Source organism: Paroedura picta, chromosome 16 (genome assembly GCF_049243985.1).
Source record: "Paroedura picta isolate Pp20150507F chromosome 16, Ppicta_v3.0, whole genome shotgun sequence".
Taxonomy (NCBI): domain Eukaryota; kingdom Metazoa; phylum Chordata; class Lepidosauria; order Squamata; family Gekkonidae; genus Paroedura; species Paroedura picta.
The window spans coordinates 8,684,595-8,701,910 of record NC_135384.1 but is presented as its reverse complement, the minus strand read 5'-3'; the positions used below and the strand labels follow the sequence as shown (position 1 = coordinate 8,701,910).

Genomic DNA, 17,316 nt, shown 5'->3' with positions numbered 1-17,316 from the left:
GCACTTCCTAGTTCTGTGGGTAGATGAAATAGGCTAAGGAGCATTTATTGTGCTTGTCTACATCGCCCCCTACAGTTTTCCTTGATTCTCCCCTATAAATTCGCCCCTCCCACTATAGTTAGCACTTCCTAGTTCGTAGTTTGTAGAAAAAATATGTAGATATGTAGAAATGCTCCTTAGCATCCTTAGCTGCCGCCCCCACCCCCAGCCTCCCCGAAGGCCAAAACTGCCTCCTCACCCCGGGAGAGGGGAAGCCTCCCCGAAGGCCAAAAGGGCCTCCTGTTGCTCCCGGAGGCGAGAGGAAACCGGCTGCCGCCCCCCCAGCCTCCCCGAAGGCCAAAAGGGCCTCCTGTTGCTCCCGGAGGCGAGAGGAAGCCGGCTGCCGCCCCCCCAGCCTCCCCAAAGGCCAAAAGGGCCTCCTGTTGCCCTCGGAGGCGAGAGGAGGCCGGCTGCCGCCCCCCCAGCCTCCCCAAAGGCCAAAAGGGCCTCCTGTTGCTCCCGGAGGCGAGAGGAAGCCGGCTGCCGCCCCCCCAGCCTCCCCAAAGGCCAAAAGGGCCTCCTGTTGCCCTCGGAGGCGAGAGGAGGCCGGCTGCCGCCCCCCCAGCCTCCCCAAAGGCCAAAAGGGCCTCCTGTTGCTCCCGGAGGCGAGAGGAAGCCGGCTGTTTGTAGAAAAAATATGTAGATATGTAGAAATGCTCCTTAGCATCCTTAGCTGCTGCCCCCCCCAGCCTCCCCGAAGGCAAAAACTGCCTCCTCACCCCGGGAGAGGCGAAGCCTCCCCGAAGGCCAAAAGGGCCTCCTGTTGCTCCCGGAGGCGAGAGGAAACCGGCTGCCGCCCCCCCAGCCTCCCCAAAGGCCAAAAGGGCCTCCTGTTGCTCCCGGAGGCGAGAGGAAGCCGGCTGCCGCCCCCCCAGCCTCCCCGAAGGCCAAAAGGGCCTCCTGTTGCCCTCGGAGGCGAGAGGAGGCCGGCTGCCGCCCCCCCAGCCTCCCCAAAGGCCAAAAGGGCCTCCTGTTGCTCCCGGAGGCGAGAGGAAGCCGGCTGCCGCCCCCCCAGCCTCCCCAAAGGCCAAAAGGGCCTCCTGTTGCCCTCGGAGGCGAGAGGAGGCCGGCTGCCGCCCCCCCAGCCTCCCCAAAGGCCAAAAGGGCCTCCTGTTGCTCCCGGAGGCGAGAGGAAGCCGGCTGTTTGTAGAAAAAATATGTAGATATGTAGAAATGCTCCTTAGCATCCTTAGCTGCTGCCCCCCCCAGCCTCCCCGAAGGCAAAAACTGCCTCCTCACCCCGGGAGAGGCGAAGCCTCCCCGAAGGCCAAAAGGGCCTCCTGTTGCTCTCGGCGGCGAGAGGAAGCCAGCTGCCGCCCCCCCCGGCCTCCCCGAAGGCCAAAAGGGCCTCCTGTTGCTCTCGGCGGCGAGAGGAGGCCGGCTGCCACACCCCCCCGAGCGTCCCCAATGGCCAAAACGGCCTCCACTCGCTACCGGCGGCAAGAGGAGGCCGGCTGCCGCCCCCCCTGCCTCCCCAATACGGCCTCCTCTGACCCCGGGAGGGGCGAGGCCGGTCTTGGCAGCGAGAGGAGGCCGGCTGCCGCCCCCCCCAGCATCGCCAAATGCCAAAACGGCCTCCTCATTCCGGGAGGGGCGAAGCCGGTCCCGGAGGCGAGAGGAGGCCGGCTGCCGCCCCCCCTGCCTCCCCAATACGGCCTCCTCTGAGCCCGGGAGGGGCGAAGCCGGTCCCGGGGGCGAGAGGAGGCCGGCTGCCGCCCCCTCAGGCTCCCCGAAGGCCAAAACGGCCTCCTCATTCCGGGAGGGGCGAAGCCGGTCCCGGAGGCGAGAGGAGGCCGGCTGCCGCCCCCCCCCAGCCGCCCCCCCAGCCTCCCTGAAGGCCAATACGGCCTCCTCTGACCCCGGGAGGGGCGAAGCCGGTCCCGGAGGCGAGAGGCCGGCTACCACCCCCCCAGCCTCCCCGAAGGTCAATACGGCCTCCTCTGACCCCGGGAGGGGCGAAGCCGGTCCCGGAGGCGAGAGGAGGCCGGCTGCCGCCCCCCCAGCTCCCCGAAGGCCAAAACGGCCTCCTCATTCCGGGAGGGGCGAAGCCGGTCCCGGAGGCGAGAGGAGGCCGGCTGCCGCCCCCCCCAGCCGCCCCCCCAGCCTCCCTGAAGGCCAATACGGCCTCCTCTGACCCCGGGAGGGGCGAAGCCGGTCCCGGAGGCGAGAGGCCGGCTACCACCCCCCCAGCCTCCCCGAAGGTCAATACGGCCTCCTCTGACCCCGGGAGGGGCGAAGCCGGTCCCGGAGGCGAGAGGAGGCTGGCTGCCGCCCCCCCCAGGCTCCCCGAAGGCCAAAACGGCCTCCTGATCCCGGGAGCGGCGAAGCCGGTCTCAGCAGCGAGAGGAGGCCGGCTGCCGCCCCCCCCCCCCCCCCCAGCATCGCCAAATGCCAAAACGGCCTCCTCATTCCGGGAGGGGCGAAGCCGGTCCCGGAGGCAAGAGGAGGCCGGCTGCCGCCCCCCCCCAGCCGCCCCCCCAGGCATTTCCTTAATAGCATCCAAACTTGGAAGACAACCCATCCCAGGAAAGGTGTGTGTGTTCATCAAGTGGCAGAGCCAAAAATAAAGCTACCTCCAGAGCAGGCTGCAAAGCCAAAGAGAGAACTGCTTCAATGTTTATTTTTGGAAAAAGTTATCCCCACAGACATCAGATCTCATCGATCAGTTAGCTTATTCACAGGTTTATTCCCAGTGATGGGCTTTTATTATACAGTTCCTTAGGACTGTGGCAAAGGACCAAATCAGTTAACAGTATTCTGAGGGTATTTTGTAAGGAAAGGCTGAATACAGGATAGAGACTGATGCCTTATTTAATCACTAGCAGGATCATTTTCAAGGTGACTTTTTCCTGGTCTCTAAATAGTTGGGGCGAAGACAGGAACTTAAGACTCCTGGATCCAATTTTTCTGGTTTCTAAAGTGTCAAAATCTTTTTTTTTTTACTCCAAATCACGGACAACCATTTAGTAAAAGAGGCAGCAGTGGCTTGTTCTATTAGGACATTTCTCTTGGTGTCGACACTCAGCCATTTCCCAAAGGCCAACTGTTGGCTTTGCAGAATTATCAGGCGCCACTGCCTCTGGATGGAAGCCACTGTTTTTACAAGTAACCCCAAAGGTCCCGCTCCTTCCCACTCTGCCGATCTCGCCACACCGCGACACTCCTGACACAACGTGCTGAGCCTTTGCTCAGAAGTTAAGCAGAACAGCCCAAACAGAACAAAAGAACCTAGAAAGTGAAACGACAGAATACAAAACTCAGCCACCCCGAAGAAGAAGAAGAACTGAGCACCGTCTATTTTAAAACCGTGGGCTGAAGTATCGAGCTAGACGGAAGGTTTGGCTCCCCACGTTTTCTCCCTCGGTGTTTCGGACGGCCACCTCCAACCAAAGGGACCCCTTTATTCTGCTAGCAGGAAAAAGTGGCACCGTGCCAGTTTGGCGTGCTCTTCCATTTTGCCCAGAACCCAAAGGGGGAAATGCTACAAAGGGGAGAAAGGCCTCTAAGGCTCTGATCGAGACGCTGCCTTTAAGCTTTAACTCCCATCTAACCGGCAGGACCGACCTGTATGAGGACTGACCTCTGTAATCCTAAGGATTGGAAACACAGTGATCTTTAAAAAGAAGAAAAAGGGAGGGGGAGAAAAGGCAAGAAAGGTCAGGAACGTAAAAGATGGTTACAAATCCTCCTTATTATCTGATGCAGTGTTCCCAGGTTTTAAAAATAGGAAAATAAAAACCGAGGCTTTAGAGAGCTCTGCTGCCTTCTCCTTCCGGCCAGACAGGGTGAGGGGACATGGCCTTCAGAATATATCTTGCAACTAGGGAGGGGGGGAAACCCAGACTCCGGAGGGCTTTTCCGCATTCCCAACAGTGGAATAAAGTCTTTCGCCCCCTTCAGAGGATGACGCACTTCCTTTTGGAAGATTTCTTCTTGCGCCCGTTGTTGATCTTCTCTTTGTGTTTTCGGATTTCTCGCACCAGGGTGTAGAAAGCATCCTCCACTCCCTTCAAGGTACGCCGGAAGACGGTGCAAAGAGGGGAGAGAAAATACAAACAGATGAGATAAATTAGTTGCCCTGTTTAAACATCAGGTGGCTTTTTAAAAATGCGGAGGGTTCCTTCCAGATCAGTGGGTTTTCCCCCTTTGGGGAGCCAAGTTTTCATTGACCCAAGAACCCTTCACATATTCATTTCAATAAAATACACAAAATAAGTGTCGATCCTGCTGCCAGGATGCAGAGCAGGAGAACAGATTTTACAACTACAAACGAACCGTCAATTCCTTTTGGCAACTCCAGCCCAAACAAAATGTATAGGAATTGTCCAGGCTATTTCAAATCATTAATGGGTGATAATGGTCTAGCTCATTAAGACTTAAAAGCACGATGAGCGGAGAGCCCACGGGATAATTAATATGGAGCAGTGAAAACATCAAGAAAATACGTAGGATCACAATCACTGAGGAAGTTTGGGAAAACGGGATATTATTTACCTAGGAACCCTTTTGGGTTTGAATTATTATAAAATGAAGAAATGAAAAGATCCATTCATGATCTGAAGTAAACAGATTTCACAGTCTGGCTCTGTAGCCTCGCCCTCCAGCAGACTAACCGCAAAGCCCAGAAAGTCAAGCACGTCTTCCCAGTCTGCACGGTACCGATACCTGTCTGGTTTTGGCAGAGGTCTCTACAAAGGGGATCCCGTAGCTTCTGGCCAGTTCCTGAGCCTGTTTCGTGTCCACTGTTCGAGAGGGGAGATCGCACTTGTTACCAACCAGCACCATGGGGACGTCATCGGAGTCCTTTACACGGTTGATCTGTTCTCTGCAATGGCACAAGAGAGACGGGGTGACAATCCAAGCATGATGAACTGACCAGTCAGCCTAGACCAGGGGTAGTCAAACTGCGTCCCTCCAGATGTCCATGGACTACAATTCCCAGGAGCCCCTGCCAGCAATGCTGGCAGGGGCTCCTGGGAATTGTAGTCCATGGACATCTGGAGGGACGCAGTTTGACTACCCCTGGCCTAGACCAACAGCTCCCCAATTCCACCCCAGTCCCCACACTCATAAGCAAGGGATCTTTGAACTGCACCCCTATTGCAGTATACCGGAACTTAATAGTTTGTGCTGCAGACTCCCCTCATAAATCTGGGGGCAGACCAAGGTCTAAATTAACAGGACGGGTCATTATGGATCTCTCCTGCCAACTTAAAACAACCGCCACTACCAAAACCATAGTATTAGGTTGCTGGACAATGGAGTGGAGGAGTGACACCCCCTCTCCCTCTCTGTTTTTCCATTCAGGATTACGCTAGAGAGAAAAGTTGCAGGCTGGTGGTTCAGCACACAGCCACGCCCTGTTTCTCCACTCAAAACTTGCAGCCTCACGAGGAAAACGAGGGTGGGCTAGGGAGGGGGAGGAGATACGTGGCAACTATGTGCCACATCTCTCTTGTCTCAAAAAAGATAGGAAGGAGCTGCTTGACAAGGACAATAAAGGGAGGCCAAAGCAGTTTCTCCGCATACCCAATGCAAATCTGTGTAATAGCACAACTTATGTATAGTACTGGCCGAAGTTCTTCTCTGTTGGATGGAGAGACCACACGTAACGTATTTTCACAGATTTTATCAACAGTGTTTCTACCCTGCCTCCACCACTGTACAATACAGCAGCTCCAAGGTGACGGTCGGGCGAAGCTCCGGGGGCCTCTTACCTGTAGTGGTGAACATCTTCAAAAGACTTTGTGTTGTTGATGGCAAAGACACAAAGGAAGCCTTCCCCCGTCCTCATATACTGGTCACGCATGGCACTGTATTCCTCTTGTCCGGCCGTGTCCAGAATATCCAAGAGGCATGTCTCCCCGTCAATCACCACCTGCTTCCGGTACGAATCCTGAGGTTCAGAAGCACAGAGATGCGGCAAAGCGGTTTAACCACTGAAAACTAGCACAGAGAGTCTGAATTGAACTCGGTGGAAGATACATAAGAAGGAGGACTAAAAAGGTAAAGGTAAAGGTATCCCCTGTGCAAGTATTGGGTTGTGTCTGACCCTTGGGGTGACGCCCTCTAGCGTTTTCATGGCAGACTCAATACGGGGTGGTTTGCCAGTGCCTTCCCCAGTCATTACCGTTTACCCCCCAGCAAGCTGGGTACTCATTTTACTGATCTCGGAAGGATGGAAGGCTGAGTCAACCTTGAAGAAGGAGGACTGAAAGGAGGCAATTATAAGCAAGGGTGCTTTGGCGATAGGCACAGGAAAGAAGGGCACACAGATTGGATGTGGGGAAAGGACTGTTGCCGACACCAATAAAAAAGAATTCTCAGCAACAACAGGAACAAGGTTTGGAGATGATCAGAGAGAGGGTAGTGCATTGGAAACCCAGGGAAACTTGAAGAGGCAGCAGGGGACTCACGAAAGACATCTGAATGTGGACATAGGAAAGTCATCGGGGACACTGTGGGGCTCCCAGTACCTCAATAGTTGGGTCATATTCGTCCACAAAGTGATTCTGGATCAGCTGTATGGTCAATGCACTCTTCCCAACGCCACCAGCACCCACCACCACGAGCTTGTATTCCGTCATCTCCGCTGGGTAGTGGGTCGAGCTGCAAAGGAAGAGAGAGTAGGAGCGATACTTGCCGAAGCCATCCCAATGGAATCCTTCATCCCCCCCACCAACAATTCCCGCGAGCCACCACTGCGGTCACTCACCCTCCCCGCCCACCAGCTAGTTCCACGGATGCCCTTTCCCACTATGTAGGGAATTCTTTGGACCCAGTATATGAAAACAGATGGAGATGTTAACCCAAACAGATCATCTCAGAGGAAGGGTACAGACCTAATGACGAACCACGACTCTAGGTTAACCCGTGCTCGAATCCTGGTTTGTAACTCGGAGAAAAACCCGCAGGCCGGATTCAGATTGAATTCGACCTTAACAAAAGCACCAGTTTTTCATTAGAGAGCTCTACGTGATGAGGAGGAGGGCAGGGAGAAACTTACAAGCCTGAGGATCCCCGAGGCTTCTGCCTGGGATGAAAAAAAAATAATGGGTTGCCATTATACGTGAATAATACTATAGAATTTCTTTTCTACAAAGAAGGGACTGGCACTCCCTGGTTCTTTCTTCTTGATCACCTAAAGCACTCCCAGGCAGCAGGATTTCGAGTGAGTGGCATTTGAGAGATGCTAGTTTGTGATATCAGAAGCATCGCTCTGTTGGGTGGAGCTGGGCCAGGGCTGAGACGGGGAGGTCGATGGTGCCAGAGGGTGAGAGCCGACGTCCTGGTAACCTTTACACATTTACCAGACCAGTAAAGATAGATTGGTTGAAAAGGGTAGGCTTGCTGTGTCCGTACACCCGGCACAGACACACGTCACACGTGTGTGTGTGTTTGTGGGGGGTCTACCTCAATCTGTATGATAACTACAAATACCTCCACAGCTGTTGAAGGACTAGCAGGATCCCCAGAAGCAGCACAGGTGGCATTAAGGTACAGGTCAAACCCTATGAACTTGAACAGTTCGGCAAAAGAGAGCTCCTCCACAGGCATTTGGTAGAGGAGGTCGACCTGGACCACCGCTTCCCAAGGGCCCTCCCCCTGAGCCTCCCTCCTATGGCACCCACCATAATTCTGCCCAACTCACTGGGCTCTCAGTAGGAGTCACTTCAATGTTTAATTTTTCTACGGTTCCATGTTGCTGGTTGTTTCACTTCATTCATTATAGTTAATCTAAGTTACCTGTTTTGTTTCTGCTCTGTTTCACGCGAGCCGCCCTGAGCCTTTGGGGAGGGCAGTATACAAATATATAATAAATAAAATACAAGGGGCCAAAGGCTACCGAGATACCCCCTCCCATTGGCTGGTTAAGATAAGGTGACCAGATTTTAACATTGGTAAAGCTGGACACCACTGACCAGGGGGGTTCTTGATTAAAAATTTGGTCTATATGGAGCAGCAAAAAGTTTCATAGAACGCAAAAATAGTATTGCAATATACATATTTTTAATTGCAACATCAGTACCATTTGCCAGGTACCCCCAGATGTCCCTCCAAAAGTGGGGCTATCTGGTCACCTTAGGTTAAGAGCCCCAGGCCTCAACCAACCCCAAGGAAAGCTACCACCTGGCCACTGCTACCTTCCCTCTACAAACCCCCTCCCCCCCCACACCACCTAAGTACTTCCGGGATCTTCCCTAGCAGCCCCACCTGGGTGCACTTACAGGTGTATTTGCACCGCACCCCACCGGAAGAGCAGCAACGTGCCCACCTAAAGATCGTGGAAGGAGACAGGCGGGGGAGGAGAAGGTGCCCGGGGACCAGGCAAAGGGGCGGCGTCTCCGGCTACCTTTTGTCTCCGCGTTGCAACACCTTCCCCTGCACGCCCAGCCCCGCTTTATGGCCCCCGTCGCGCACGCGCACATGCACGCGCACACACACACACAGGCCCGGCGGTGTTTACGCGCTGCCTTTCCCCCCAAACAGGTGCCCCGCCCTGCCCCAACCCCCCGACTCCGGCGCACGCCCGTAATCCGCAGCGCCATACAAATCTGTCCTCCCGCTTCCGGCCCACCCCTGCCCTTTTGGACCTTGCAACCCCCCTCCCTCCTCCTCCTCAGGCCACCCCTGCTGCGGGGCTGTCAATCACCCCAGCCCCCTGCACGCGCTGCCCTCGAGACTTACCCTGCGGGGAGGAGGGGGGGAGGAAGAGCAGCCGCGGGTCTCACGCGCCCCCCATGGGGGAGGGCAAGGGGTCTCGCGGCGGCCGCGCGCGCAGCACTCTCCTGGCAAGGCCCGGGCCCAGGGCCGGCAGCGGAAAATCCCTCCCTCGGACGGCCTGACAGCTCCCCTCCGCGGCGCCCCGCCTCCCGGGCCCGCGCGGCCAATGGGAGCGCGGCCGCGCCCCGAATCCGCCAATCGGAGCCGCTGGCGCCATAGAGCTGCGAGCCCTGGGTGAGGCTAGAGAAGCGCAGGATGCCGGGAGGACTCGGGCGGGGCCGGGGAGGGAGGAAAGAGTGTCAGCTGGAGAGGGCCTGGGCGCCCGGGGGAAGGGGGAGGGGCTTAAAGGGCCAGCGCCTCCTTTCTTCCCGGCGGGCTGGTTCTGTTGAATGGAATTTGATGCATACGTGCACGCGCGTTGATGTGGATGTGCACGCGCCCTGTTTCAGCGGAGGGTGGATCTGTCAGTGGCAGTTGTTCTCAGCAGCTCAGTAGAGCTTCCAGGTGCAGAGGCAGTGTATCCGGGGCTCGGAGCAAATTCCGCCGTGCCCTGCGGGTATGCTCTCCCAGAGGTAGCTGGCTGGTTGGTGCTGGCGGAAACAGCGCTGAATTAGATGGATTTTAATGTGAACGGCCAGCGGGCCAAAGATCACAACTTCGAAATCTCATTTTTGGGTATCAGAGCATGGAGACAAGCATGATGGTCACCGGGTGATTGCAATAAAGACTCCTTATTTTTATATATGTTCTTTTGGGACTTGAGCGGGTGGTGATTGACCTGGAAAAAGGTCTTGGGGGTTATAGTGGCTAGTTAGATAGAGAAATGTTAACAAAAATGTTAAGTCGGCCTGAAAAAGAAATTTCATCTAAACATCTGGAAGAAGTTCCTGACAGTTAGAGCGGTTCCTCAGTGGAACAGGCTTCCTCAGGAGGTGGTGGGTTCTCCATCTTTGGAAATTTTTAAGCAGAGGCTGGATAGCCATCTGACGGAGAGGCTGATTCTGTGAAGACTGAAGGGGGTGGCAGGTTACAGTAGATGAGCAATTGGGATGTGTGTCCTGCAATGTGCAGTGGGGTGGACTAGATGACCCAGGAAGTCCCTTCCAAATCTATAATTCTATGATTCTATGATAGATCTACGGCAGTGCAGCCTCATTAGAAAGACATCTCCAACAGATAGTGTAGTGCTGGAACATTTTCACAAAAGGTAACCAAAGTGATCAAAGAGTCAGGCCACCTTTTCTACAAGGAAAGGAGCAAGAGTTTGGGACTCATTTGCAGGGGGCGACAGCTAAGAAGAATGTCCGCAGCTCTGCTTCCCAACCATATTCTGCACGTTTGCACCACTTCTGGGGTTTCTCGAAGCCTGACGGCTGTTTCAGGGGTTTCTCAACAGTAAAAAAGTTGACAAAGGCTGGACCACAAGCGGACTCTTAGCTTCTTCCAAACCCCCTGACCATACAACGCTTATTTCCCAGAAGATCCCGGAGCCCTGACTGGCAAGCCAAGCCTATCTCGAAAGTACCCTGGAATTGTGGCTCCCAGGCCAAACCAAAAGCACTCGAAGGGCTGTTGGAACAAGCAGATGAAAGCCTATGCTTTTGACATGTTTGAAGGAGTGCCACTTCTAGGCCATCGGGTCCATCCCCCATCCCCTGGCGGCCTGCAATCATATCCCGAAGCCACCTCCTCTTTCCTGAAAGCTCTTCAGGAGCACTTCAAGACGTCAGTGGGCCTGGGTGGGTGTGGGGGGGGGACTCACACAAGAGCTCTAATTGTGCCATGAGGGCCAAAAGTTCCCCAGGTGGCAAAATGGGGTTGAAAATCTTTGTGGCCATTAGGACAATCGGCTGCGGGAGGGATAACAAGACAGTGAGGGGAGGGGAACAAGCTGTGGGCAAAAAAACATTCATTCTGATAGGGCCTGTGGAGCTGTGACTGCTGTGAACAGTCCTATGTCATTGAGAGAAGCGGTGCTGGGGTTTTATACTCCGCTTTGGACTACCCTTGAAGTCGGTGAGGCTGAGAGAGCTCTGGCACTATTGATTACCTTGTTCTCTAGGTGTGTAATCTTGTTTAAGAATACATGTGATTCTAGCACATCCTCTCATTTTGTCATCTGGTTTATTATTGCATGACATCGAGGTTGCTTTTTTATGACATTGTTTTAAATCGGGTTGTTTGCCCAGAGTCTTGGCCAGAAAGCCAGAGTACCGTAAACCACGAAAGCCGAACCGAATAGCAAGTATCTGTGTTGATCTATGCAAAAAGTTAAAAGCGGTTTTTATTAGAAGCAGTCAAAATGATCCCAAAGTACATGTTTCCGAGTTCGTCAGAGCTCACGGCAGTGAGGTTCAGCACAGAGAAAAGCAGGGGGACAAAGTTGTTTCAGATTTCAAGTCCAAATTTTGCAGTTTGTAGTTTTCTTTACGTGGAGGCCAGGACAAGCTGTACTTTATTAGATTATGTGGCATTTCAAAGTGGCCCAGGAAAGAAGGGAGGGAATGAAATCTCATCTCATCATCTCACCTATATATAAAGCAGTTCCTCGCTTTACTAAAGGTTTACTAAAGGTGAATACCCTATCGAATGATACAATCCTGTACACAATTCCTGCAGTCTAAACCCACAGAAATAAATAAAATCGCACGGGAAGGGTGGTATTCTTCAAGCCAATGGACAAAAATTTAAGTTTGGACAGAGCCTCATCAGAACCTAAGTTGGAAATGCAGGGGAAATTTTGAAATTGAAATTGAAAACACCAGCAGTTCAGCCCTAATTGCATTAGAGTTCGCAACGTTTAGAATATTGGGAAGTTCAGGTGCACGTACCTACCAAGGTACCTGTGTGACTGACTGGATTCCCAGGAGGGCAGCAAGAAAAGGGGTCTGGACATCACCCTCTTGAAGTCCCTGCGTCAGGACAGGGAACCTGGACCGCCTCCCAGTTACCCTCTTCTTCTTCACTCCGACGAGTCAATTAGGACTAATTACCCCCACTTTCCCACCCATTTTCTGACAAAGGATGCGAATAAATGGCACATTAAAAGCAAGCAGAGCATCTTTCTTTCCCCATCCAACATGGTCTCAGGGGGATCATTACAGACAATTATACAGATTCCCCCCCTTCCTTTTGTCTGCAGAGTTCTGACGCACCCAACCCCCAATTCCTTCCCTTATAAAGCCCAGGCCCTCTTTCTTCCTGGGATCAAACGCCCAGCAGCTCAGGACGGATCTAAAGGTAGGAATCCCTCCCATCTTCAGAAGTTTGGGCTTTGAAGGCTTTGGTCTGGGGCTGAGGAGCTGACTTTTGAGATCCAGTAGCAGGGCTGATAAAGCATTAGAAGGTGTCCAGTAGGATACCCAACTTTTTTTTTGTCAGGGGGAGGGTGAGATTTCTGAGTGTAACAGGCAGAAATTCAACAGGTGTGGCACCTTGTGGCCTGGCAGGGCAGTGATGGCTATCCCTCACCTATTGAACAGCTGTCTCCTGCGTAGCAATCGAAAGCACAAGCCAGGCAAAGAAACAAAAACGATACGTACGGAAAAATTTTGGAGTTGCACATGTAAATTTACCCAAGAAGTGAGTTATGGGGCAGCGGTAGGAAGAGCTAGAATTAGGAGAAAAAGGTCCTGACCCTTTAATAAAGGTTCAGTGGATGGAAACGAGCAAGTTTATCCTAGTAGTTAACATCCATTGAGTTTCTGTTAAAGGGACTGGGCATTTCCCCCGCCCCCTTTGGACTGTTGACAGCTGTAGCCTAGGATCTTGTGTTTGCTAGGAATGCAGCAAATTGGCACCGTAGACCCAAGCAAGAGTCCAGCTTTAAAGGCCAACACAATTTGTGGGCTTTCCCAAGCTACTGCTCAAGGTAAAGCAGTGGTTCCCAACCAGGGGGTCGGGACCCCTTTGAGGGCCGAATGACCCTTTCACAGGGGTCGCAGCAGGACAAGCAGCTTGGCCAGGAGGGGCGCCATCCACACAACAGCCTTGCGGGGTAGATCGAGATAGAGCGTTCGTCCGTCTGGAGCAGCGGGAAAGAGCGAAATCGGCCAGGTGGGACAAGAGGCAGAGCTGAACTGAGAAACCCTGGGGGAAAAAAAAAACAATTTATATACCATTATGAACAATGGATCTTCACACCATTGATCAGTTTCAGTTTAATTTCTGTGCAAGAACCCTTGCATCATTTTACGGTTGGGGGTCACCACAACACGAGGAACTGTATTCAAGGGTCGCGGCATTAGGAAGGTTGGGAACCATTGGTGTAAAGGAAGGTGCTTTCTGTAGGGACTCAGAATGGGGATGCTGGAAGGGGTCAGTGGGACAAAACAATTTTTGAGAGCTCCCAAAGATGTCTCACAGGGGCTTTGCTGGGTTTCATGCAGACATCCATGTTTGTCTATGGTCAAACAGGTGTGGCAGGTTTTCGGGAAAACCTGCCAAACTGGAGAGGACCGGTGGAATAAAAATGTGGTTTCTTTATCCTAGGTTCTTGGAAGGAGGAATACACTAAACCATAATCTTAGGGCAGCTTTCACATCACTCCGCTTTGAAACCATGCCCAAGGAGGATTTGGCCTGCCGTTGTAGCCATACACCCAAAAAAATCCATATTTTTGTATTTGTGTTGCACAAGCCCTGGAGGATCTACCCTGCTACATATTCCTCTGTTCACTTTAGGCTCAACCCAGGGCCAAATTCCTTGATGAGATCCTGTGCGTTTCTAACCACCGTTCTGTGGCTGAAAAGATAATTGACCTCTTATCTGACTGTGTTGACGAATAATGTTGCATAAAACAGTCAGAGTAGTTCATTTTTCACAGTCAGAGTAGTTCAGCAGTGGAATAGGCTGGAATAGGCTGCCTAAGGAGGTGGTGAGCTCCCCCTCACTGGCAGTCTTCAAGCAAAGGTTGGATGCACACTTTTCTTGGATGCTTTAGGATGCTTAGGGCTGATCCTGCGTTGAGCAGGGGGTTGGACTAGATAGTAGTCCATGGACATCTGGAGAGCCGCAGTTTGGCCTCCCCTGCACTAAACCCTCCTGAGCTTAGTGGGGTTTGCTGGTAGGTGTGTGCAGGGCGGACCGGTCCTGAGAAGTGCTGTTAAGTCACGGCTGACTTCCAGTGACCCTGTAGGGGTTTCAAGGCAAGAGTGGTGCAGCAGAAGGCGTTTGTGGTTGCAGACCACCCTGGACTTCTTTGCTAGCTCCCCACTCACGTACCAACCAGGGCCAGCCCTCGGTAGCAGCTTCTGTGATCAAGCCAGCCTCTCTCTTTCTCTCCTCTCTCTCTCTCTCTCTCTCACATAGATGTGGCATTCCCGTTCCACGCTGTGTTTCTCTTTGCTCCTCTGCGGACTCCTGGGGGAATGCTTCGGAATTGCCCTTGTGGTGAGTGAGGCTGGCTCCTTCGGCCTCGGATTCACATTGTTCCTCTTCCTTCGGCAGCCTTATCAGTGCCCAGGAGGGGGGCTTGAGGGACGGGGGAGAAGCGGCAACAGGCCAAGGGGGTGCCAGGGGTGACCACTGGGCATCGAGAGCCAGCTTGGCGGAGAGGTTAAGAGCGGTGACCTCTAATTTGGAGAGCCAGGTTTGATTTCCCACTCCTCCACTTATAGCTAGCCGAGTGAGCTGAGGCTAGTCGCAGCCCTGTTCTCACAGTTCTCTTACAACTCTCTAACTGGCTGCCTGTTGTGGGGAGAGGAAGGAAAGGTGATGCAAAGTCACTTTGAGACTACTTTGCCTAGTGAAAAGCGGCATATAAGAACCAACTCTTCTTCTTGGCAGGCGCCACACAATGCCCACCAAAGGACCGTACAGGGAGGGATCAGACCTTTGTGCTTGCTCCTCAATCTTTTAGGTCTCAGTGTACAGTTGCCAACCTCCAGGTGCCACCTGTAACCCCCCCAGAATTACAGCTGATTGCCAGACTACAGAGATCAGTTCCTCTGGAGGGGAGACTCTGTGGCAGGGGTGTCCAAACTGTGGCTCTCCAGATGTCCATGGACTACATGCCATGGACATGATGGCAGGGGTTCATGGGAATTGCAGTCCATGAGCATCTGGAGAGCTACAGTGTCGGCCACCCCTGCTCCCTGGCATTATACCTTACTGAGGTCCCTCCCCTTCCCAAATCCTGCCCTCTCCAGGCCCCACCCCCCAAACCCCCAGGTAATTCCCAACCCAGAGCTGGCAACCCTCCCTCAAAGGGGGTGGGGGAGAGAGATTCAGGAGAAGCAAACCCCCGAGAAGAGAGCCCCACTTTGCTACAAATGGCCTCGTCCGTGTTTGGGGGAGTCGGTGGGCTTGGGTGGGGGAGGCCTGCCGGCTGCACAGACCTCCACGGCTGCGGTTCCCTCCCCCCCCCACCTCTTTCCTGGGGCTGGGACTCCTCTCACGGGACTTTCCTTGCCTTTTGTTCCCGTAGCCCAAGGACAAACGCGGCTGGACCTTGAACAGCGCCGGATACTTGTTGGGACCTCGTAAGTCCGTCCCGGCCCAAACGGGTGCGGTTGGGGTGGGAAGGGAACGGGAGAGCGATGTGACCCAAGTGTAGAGGAAGGACTCTCAGACCCCGGGACACGGAAGGGAGAGTGGAAGATGCCCCCCTGCCCCGGCAGGGCAGCCCGATGGTGTCACTGGAGACTGACAATGGGCTCACGAAAACACAGGCTGCAGTGACCACCACCAGACCCTTTAGTGCAGGGGTGGCCGAGCTGTGGCTCTCCTGAGGCCCACGGACTACAATTACCATGAGCCCCTGCCGGTGTGTGCAGCCTCCTCTGCCCTAGCGCTCCTTGGCAGGGACCCAACCCGAGTGCTGTCCTTCCACGCCGTTGCCTGCAGCGGTGGCCCAAAAGCCAGGGGTGGCAGCTTGTCGGCCAGAATCTCCCAGTGTGGGCCCCCCCACGCAGGCCGGGGGCACCTGCCCTGGTTCCCCCATGGCCGCAGCCAGCCCTGAGAAGGAAGGGAACAGACGCCCCCCCCCCCCCCACGCATGCGCCCTAGAAACCTTTTCCTTGCTGGGGAGAAGGGTGTTCCTTAGCGTCCCCCGGACTCCACGCAAGCTGCTCTCTCTAAGCCTGGTTTAATCCAGCCTTTTCTTCCCTCCCGGTTCCCCAAGCAGATGCCCACCAGACGTTGCCCGATAAAGGAAGCCTAGCTGGTAAGCGAGAAGCTTTGGAGGACTTGTATTCATTAGGGCAGGATTCCTTTGGTGAGCATTTCTCGACCCTCCTCCTCCTCGAAATCCGCCTGCTCCGTTCCGCCATCTCTGCCTTTCAATGCCGTTTCCTCTCCCTTGCAGCCGCGGCTCCGGCCCACCCTGTCGAGGAAAGCACCCTCCAAGCCCTGATGGACTTCCTGTCTTTCCTCCATCTCCGTGGTGAGGCCTTTTCTCCAGGTGCCCTGGCAGGGAGGAGGGCGAGGGGCAAGGGCAGGGGAGGGGAGGGGAGCGGATCCTTCGGGCGTTCGGGCACAGGGTTGCCAGCTCTGGGCTAGGAAGTGCCTGGAGGCTTTGGGGGCGGGGCCACGAGTGGGCAGTTTTTGGGACAGGGTGGGATCTCAGCCGGATGTAATGGGAGCCCACCTTCCAGAGCAGCCCTTTCCTCCAGGGGAACCGCCGTTTGCCCAGAGAGCAGGTATAACAGTGCAACATCCCCAGGTGGGCACCGACAGGTTGGCCACTGTTTTACCCCAGCACGTTTTCACACTGAGCTAATTGTGCAGATGGCCCACCCCTCGCCTTGTCCCTGTGACAGCTCTGCTGCTCCTGTTGTGACGAAGTTAAGGCCTTTGGAAAGAGGGAACTGACTTTCCAGCAGAACCGGATATCGGGATATCTTGGCATCGCCTTGGTCTAAGGTTGCCAGCTCTGGGCTGGGAAAGACCTCGAGATTTTGGCGGGTGGGACTTGGGGAGGGCGGGGTTTGGTGCTGGGAATTACATGGCTGGGAGCCTAGTGGCTCATTCCTCTCCCCCCCCCTTCCAATTTTCTCTTATAGAGCAAGGAGCTGTTTCACGGATGCCGCTGATGGAAGAACCTGGTCCGCAATAGCGTTTCTGACCTAGAGGGGGCCGTCCAGAGCTGCCTGCGAAAGCCACAAACCCGACCACATTTTCTTCTCTCTCCCCCCCCCCCCACCGCAAATAATTGCTCTTCTGAATGCTCTGTGTTGCCTGTGCCCAGCCCTGACTTGAACAGCCCGGGGTAGCCAATCCCCTCAGATCTCAGGAACTGAGCAGAGTTGACCCTGGCTAGCTTGGTGCCGCAGAGCCAGCTTGATGTCGTCGTGGTTAAGTGCGATGGTCTCTAATCTGGCTGGGTTTGATTCCTCAGGGGCTCATGAGAATTGTAGTCCATAGACATCCGGAGAGCCACAGTCTGGCCACCCCTGCCGTCCCTCCCTTCTCAATTCTACTGGGGTTCTTTTCCATCTGCAAAACCACCAGTTCCGTCCTGCTTGTGGGAACAGAGAGACTGGAGCTGGGGGCCGGGTTTGTGCGCTTCCAGGGGGCTGAGGCCCATGTGAAAAGATTAGCTGAATAAATATT

At 54.3% G+C, this 17,316-nt stretch overlaps 2 protein-coding genes across 5 annotated transcripts; one reads left to right on the top strand and one right to left on the bottom strand.

Moving 5' to 3' along the window:
- Positions 1–2,625: 2,625 nt before the first annotated feature.
- On the bottom strand, positions 2,626–8,905 carry LOC143825652 (GTPase KRas-like). 3 transcript variants are annotated; one of them, XM_077313845.1, is made up of 5 exons: positions 8,728–8,905; positions 6,516–6,648; positions 5,757–5,935; positions 4,705–4,864; positions 2,626–4,046 (listed from the first exon to the last, which is right to left on the bottom strand). In XM_077313845.1, the coding sequence occupies exons 2-5, from the start codon at positions 6,624–6,626 to the stop codon at positions 3,936–3,938; spliced, it is 561 nt and encodes a 186-aa protein (XP_077169960.1). In that variant the 5' UTR covers positions 6,627–6,648; positions 8,728–8,905; the 3' UTR covers positions 2,626–3,935. The 3 variants fall into 3 exon arrangements, with proteins under 3 accessions (XP_077169960.1, XP_077169959.1, XP_077169958.1); XM_077313844.1 differs by lacking the exon at positions 8,728–8,905 and adding an exon at positions 8,315–8,333; XM_077313843.1 differs by lacking the exon at positions 8,728–8,905 and adding an exon at positions 8,268–8,286.
- Positions 8,906–11,854: 2,949 nt separating this feature from the next.
- On the top strand, positions 11,855–17,304 carry LOC143825899 (galanin peptides-like). Of its 2 annotated transcripts, none has more exons than XM_077314305.1 (6): positions 11,855–12,003; positions 14,074–14,154; positions 15,191–15,245; positions 15,890–15,979; positions 16,070–16,147; positions 16,767–17,304. In XM_077314305.1, the coding sequence occupies exons 2-6, from the start codon at positions 14,074–14,076 to the stop codon at positions 16,817–16,819; spliced, it is 357 nt and encodes a 118-aa protein (XP_077170420.1). In that variant the 5' UTR covers positions 11,855–12,003; the 3' UTR covers positions 16,820–17,304. The 2 variants fall into 2 exon arrangements, with proteins under 2 accessions (XP_077170420.1, XP_077170419.1); XM_077314304.1 differs by having other exon boundaries at positions 15,887–15,979.
- The last annotated feature ends 12 nt before the right edge of the window (positions 17,305–17,316 follow it).